We start from the raw sequence: 6,000 nt of genomic DNA, 5'->3' as shown, positions 1-6,000 counted from the left end.
TTAAGTTTATAACGTTCAGTCAGAGGTGGACGACTTTTCAGCCCAGAATTATTATCTTAACTTTTCATCCAGGGTCAGATTTATTCAGTTCATGTTTTAATACGAGACACGGTCATAATTTATTTGAGGTTAGCGACTCCTTCTGGGAACATTCGACCTTACGATCCTCGCTGTCTCATAAATCCTATTTATCTGATGCTCAGTTTATTGTTGACAACCAACTGTGTTACAGCCTCGAATCTGCATGAAGGAACATTTGAAGTAAAATCAAGAGTAAATGTAAAAAGAATGAAAACTGTATAATATGATGTCAAATAAAGATCGTTATCAGTTTTGCACAGAGACGTATTCAGCCAGCGTCTGTGGATTTCTATCCATCGTCTGTATATTCTCTTTGTTTCTCTCAAACATAGCAGATACTGAGCTGGGGATAGAAAAGACTCTTGTGACCGCGTCAGCCTCAGATAATAAAAGGAGGATAGACGTCACCAGAGGGTTCTAAAAGTCTGAGACTGTGGAACTCCTTTGAGAAAAATCTAAAAAGTGCTGCCTCCCTCCATCTTAGTTTACTCCCCTCAAAGCGTTGCATGATTTCTGGATGTCTATGTGATCATGATTTTATTATTTGATCCCAAAGACGCTCAAGATTTAATCACAGACATTATTTTTATCACCAACAAGAGGACGGTCTGTCCGGAGACTTTTATTAGTTCAGACTGTCCAGAAAACAGGCGAGGGCCCAAATACAGATGCATGTGAGGACTGATCAAACAAGATATAATAAGAATAACACATAATAAATAAACACTTTTAGCTTACATGAGCACACAAACGTACTTTCCTCAGCTTTGATACGAGCGGCTCAGCATCATCGTCAGGTGAAAGATCACAAAATGAAGATGAACTCGACAACAAACAACTGGTGAGTGATTTCTCTCGTGTTCCTGCTGAGGGTTCATTAGGCGTCTAATGCATCTCTAATGTGATTCTAGTTTAATCATTAAAAGCACAAACTGAAGTTTCCCCCTCACACACACACACACACACAGACCTTGACTGAAGCGGAGCCTCACCCTGTGATACTGGATAATAACCCTGCTAAGAGCGGCACAGCTGCCATGATAACACAACCAATCACCACACACTGCATTAGGTGTAATGCGATTGTAATGATTGTGTTATTTGAAAGTTTCCTGCTGAGGCTGCAGAATCGACTCTGCTCTAACACCTGGTTTTATTTAGAAGACATTTCTGTATTGATCACACTGGAGACAAACATCAGCCGGGGAAAGGGATCACGTGAATAACAAGTATGAACGGAAACATCAAGAGCTGCAGCAATTAATAATAAATTAAACAACGCAAATGAAAATATTCAAGATGCAGAAAAAGTATGTGTTCACTTTTGAATTTGAGGACTGTCTGTTTGATTGTTATTGACTGATATGTGTGGGTGGGGGGGTAGTTTTTATACATATGATTATATTTTCACCTTTTACTCAAAGTTTATTGTGTTTCTTACTTCTTTTTTTTCACCTACAGACTCGTACTATTATATTATATATATAAAAAAATAGATAGATAGATAGATAGATAGATAGATAGATAGATAGATAGATAGATAGATAGATAGATAGATAGATAGATAGATAGATAGATAGATAGATAGATAGACAGGTGGATAGATAGATAGATAGATAGATAGATAGATAGATAGATAGATAGATAGATAGATAGATAGATAGATAGATAGATAGATAGATAGATAGATAGATAGATAGATAGATAGATAGATAGATAGATAGTGTAGGGTGCAGTGACCGCTCTGACCGGCAGAGGGAGCCATGTGTGTGCCTGTGAGGGCGCCTCGGGCAGCGTCAGAGGAAGAGTGGAGCCAACATGGCGTCCTCCGCTGCTCTGTCTCTGCTGCTGTGTTTAGCTTCGTGTTCACTGCAGATCCGCGGCTCCACACTTTCATCTGAGCCCTGTTACAAACCCATCAGAGACCACAGGCCACGATCCGTCAGGTGAGAGACGAGCAAACTCCACGTTTCACCTCCAACACGGTTCAGCGCTGCTGGTTCGCTGTTGTTTACATCTGAGCTACTTCCTGCTTCCGGAGGCTGTTGTGAACATGCTACTCACGTCACCAACAATAACTCGTTAACCATTTACACCGAAGGATCATGGGAAAGCAGAAGAGTGAGATTCGGTTCACACACACATGTGCACATCTGTCACAGGAGAAGATTTGGTCCAAAGTTTCCAAAGCAGCTGCAGAACAAAGAACAGCACACAGGGACACATCCTGTCCACTGATGTCGACCAATGATAAAGCTACATAATAAAACATATGATTCATTAACATGTGGGATCATGTTTCTATAATGGACGGACTATGAGACATCATTCGGGGCTCAGACTGGTAGAAAGTCCCCTCGGCTCCTACACAGGACCCCTGACGGAGACAGACTCAGCATGTTGTCTTCTCTTTGTTGACGTCTTGAGTTTCTCTCTCGTGTCTTTTTTAAATGAGCTCTGTGGTTAACGAAGGTGCAGCGTATAAACAAAGTCTAATGAGAATATAAATTAGAGATAATGAATATACTGTGAGGGTCAGGTCCATTCAGTAATCCATGTGTGTTTTCATACGTTACTGTGAAAAGATAATATACCTGTTCTTTGATTTCCTGATGGTTTTTGTATGATTCGTACACAGCTGGGTCCAAAGGTCCGACACCAGGGAACAAAACGTCCTTTTTATTATCTTACACTCACTCGGTCATTATCTGGAACAAGATAAAAAAAAACAACCTGTGCAGCAACATCTCCGTGAATATTCTCTAGACCTCCCAGAGACAGTGAACCAGACCTGTGTCTCTTAAGACCGTCTTATGTTCTCTATCTAACAAATTCTGTATCTGATGTAAAGTAGATTTTCTGTCTCTTAGAGAACTAACCTCGGTCTATTGATCTTCTGATGGTGTGGCCACTGATACAAGCTGTGAAGCCTCTTTCTGCTCAGAATCACAATCAGACTTCAGTAAATCTTACTGTGATTTTTAGACGTTTCTGAATCCTCATTATTTACAAGTTTATGTGGAAATATTTCATTTATGATGTGGTCTCAGACTTTTGGACCCAGTTGCTCTGTGAACCCGAACATGACCACACAGCTCTTAGACTTTATCTGGCTGCCTTCATTACCTTCATTGCCTTCATTATCTTTATTACCTTTATACGACCTGTATCACAACATCCAAATATAAGTTTTATCCCTCTCTGGTTTCAGGACCCAGGCTCGGCCTCACGAGTACCTGAAGGTGTCGGACCTTCCTCCGTCGTGGGACTGGAGGAACATCCAGGGAAAGAACTATGTGAGCGTCACCAGGAACCAACACATCCCACAGTACTGTGGCTCCTGCTGGGCCATGGGAGCAACCAGTGCATTAGCTGGTAACTATGACAACAGAGGGAGGGATGGATGGAATATATACAGCATGTTTATTGTTATGTAAATTTAAAATGTGCTTTTTGCTGCTGCATCGACCACAAGAGGAAGAAACAGACAGAGTTCTGTCCAAGCAGCTTCTACGATTTCATCTTGGTAATATTTGTTATTTTCTTCTTGTCCAAGACCGTATCAACATCAAACGAGGAGGCGCGTGGCCGTCGGCCTACCTGTCGGTCCAGAACGTCATCGACTGCGGGGGGGCGGGCTCTTGCTTTGGAGGAGATCACCTCGGAGTCTACGCATACGCCCACGAGCGAGGCATCCCTGACGAAACCTGCAACAACTACCAAGCCAGAAACCAAAGTAAAAAGTTACACAGCTTCTCCTACGATCAGATGAACACTGAGGACGACAGAAAACAATTCAAAGATTGAAAGTTATGGAAATAGTCATGAAATGAACGTGGCAGCGATGTTAAAGCATCCGTTTGTCTCTGATGTGGACAGAGTGTGAGCTGTTCAACCAGTGTGGAACCTGCTCGTTCTTTGAGTCGTGCGCCGTGGTGAAGAACTACACTCTGTGGAAAGTGGGAGACTACGGAGACGTTTCTGGAAGAGACAAGATGAAAGCAGAACTCTACAAAAACGGGCCCATCAGGTAGTGGAAGTCCCACTGACATCCTCTCCTCTGTCTCTTCCACTCATCCGTCCGCCCACATCCTCCGTGTGAAGGAAGAGATTCAGACGAAACTTTTCACAGAGCACATTCTGAATCACACTCAACTTTTTATTAGTTTAGTTTTTATATTAAAACCAGTTTTACAGCCCTGAGCGCAGTAGAATTATGATTTTAATGTGAATTGGAAATTTATCATAAACACAATTTTAACAGACGTAAAAATATCTTCAGTTTGCTTTTCTTATTCCTGCAGACGTGAAAGATTCAAACTGTTGTAACTATACACTAGATATAAAGATAGACGACATGACAGCTCCCAACAAGCGAAGCCAAATCATCTCCATCGCCCCCTTGTGGCTGGCTGGGGTATAGATCGTAAATGCCATCTCTTCCATGTGAGTGAATGAGGTCGGCCAAATAAAATAAAAAAATCAAAATACACGTCAAATAATTCTTATCATGATGACGTTTGTTCTGATTTGTTTGGTTTCCGTCGCTCACTTCTGAGTCGACTCTGGCTCAAGATGGCGGCTCCAGTATCCAGGTCATTTTAGCTCCACTGTTTCATCACTGAAGGGAGTGGAGACGCGTCATGAGCTATTTTTAGAAACGGTCTATGGTCACCATTAAAAGTGTATGATCTTAAAACAGCAGCAAAAAAATGAGAAATTCAGCTTTTTGTGAATGTGAATTCACGATTGATGGTTCGGAAAGAAAATAACAAATGTTTAGATAAATGTGACATTTCACTGATCAAAAAAAATGTGAAGAGGACAGAAACGTTTTCAGAAACTCCTCTCTGTGTTTCAGTTGTGCCCTGATGGCCACCAGCGGCCTGGAGAGTTACTCCGGAGGGGTTTTCTCTGAGTTTCACTTGCTCTCGTTGCCAAATCACATCGTGTCCGTGGCGGGTTGGGGTGTGTCGGAGGAGGGGACCGAGTACTGGATCGTAAGGAACTCCTGGGGAGAGTTTTGGGTGAGTTTGTCTCTCTCTCTCTCTCTGTTTCACCACCACACCCTGCAGACACACTGCTCCCTCCCTCACTTCTTTCTCTCTCATAGCGACAGTTCTCTCGCTCACAGAGTAAATAATGTTTTGTGTTTTCAGGGAGAACACGGGTGGGCGAGAATAGTCACCAGTTCCTATAAAGAAGGAGAAGGCAACTGGTTCAACCTGGGTATTGAGAAACACTGTGTATACGGAGATCCCATTGTTACATAGACACTCAAATAAACTGATAAACTGATTTGTCTTGTTCAGGTCAGTGAAATTAGAGCTGATGATTCGAAAAATTATTTTGAAAATATGTTAGTTTTTTTGCTGAGAGTAAAAAAAGAAGCATTTGCTCTGTTTATACTTTTTCTTAGATTAAATGGATCAAGTTTTAGAGCTGATCCACGTTCAGACTTGTTTTAAAAACACAGGATCTGTACATGAACACATGACCCTGCTCCGAGCTGAGTCCCTCATTTAAATTCCCCTGTGGTCACATTAACATACAGGTCAACGTTACACACTGAGCTGCCACGTAAAACACTTTGTTTTCAAGATATGAAAATGTGTCACATGTAATTTTGTTGTTTGTTAAGGAAATGATTTATATTTAAATTCAAATACTTCGCGGGTGACAAAAAAATGTATATCAATAAATGTTGAAACCTTTTAATCCTTCACAAGAATGTTTGTGGGTTTTTCTGGTTTTAAGACCTGAAGTGTTTTGGCACTTTTTTTTATAAAGTTGTATTTTATCAAATGAAAGTTTATATCATAGAAACCTATCAAGATGGTTTATTTTCTGTTAGTTTACTAATCTGGTTGCTTCCTGGTTGCCTGAGGAAATAATGGAAAGTGCAAAGTGTGAACAACA

General features: G+C 41.1%; 1 protein-coding gene across 1 annotated transcript; it reads left to right on the top strand.

The window, feature by feature from the left end:
- The first annotated feature begins 1,851 nt into the window (after nt 1-1,851).
- Nucleotides 1,852-5,806, top strand: LOC109643907 (cathepsin Z). The gene is made up of 6 exons (XM_020109169.2): nt 1,852-2,027; nt 3,293-3,456; nt 3,638-3,817; nt 3,961-4,111; nt 4,943-5,108; nt 5,241-5,806. Exons 1-6 carry the CDS (start codon nt 1,900-1,902, stop codon nt 5,352-5,354), a joined length of 903 nt encoding a protein of 300 aa, XP_019964728.2. The 5' UTR covers nt 1,852-1,899; the 3' UTR covers nt 5,355-5,806.
- The last annotated feature ends 194 nt before the right edge of the window (nt 5,807-6,000 follow it).

This window comes from Paralichthys olivaceus, chromosome 16, assembly GCF_024713975.1.
Source record: "Paralichthys olivaceus isolate ysfri-2021 chromosome 16, ASM2471397v2, whole genome shotgun sequence".
In the NCBI taxonomy this organism is placed as follows: Eukaryota; Metazoa; Chordata; class Actinopteri; order Pleuronectiformes; family Paralichthyidae; genus Paralichthys; species Paralichthys olivaceus.
Note: the sequence above shows the minus strand (reverse complement) of the source record. Positions and strands in the feature narration are given on the sequence as shown.

What these genes read in the sequence shown, in the direction of transcription:
- LOC109643907 (XM_020109169.2), top strand. Translation starts at nt 1,900, where the DNA reads ATGGCGTCCTCCGCTGCTCTGTCTCTGCTGCTGTGTTTAGCTTCGTGT. An exon ending in CACAGGCCACGATCCGTCAG is followed by an intron (nt 2,028 to 3,292) that starts GTGAGAGACGAG and finishes CTCTGGTTTCAG; the next exon opens with GACCCAGGCTCGGCCTCACG. An exon ending in CTACCAAGCCAGAAACCAAA is followed by an intron (nt 3,818 to 3,960) that starts GTAAAAAGTTAC and finishes TGATGTGGACAG; the next exon opens with AGTGTGAGCTGTTCAACCAG.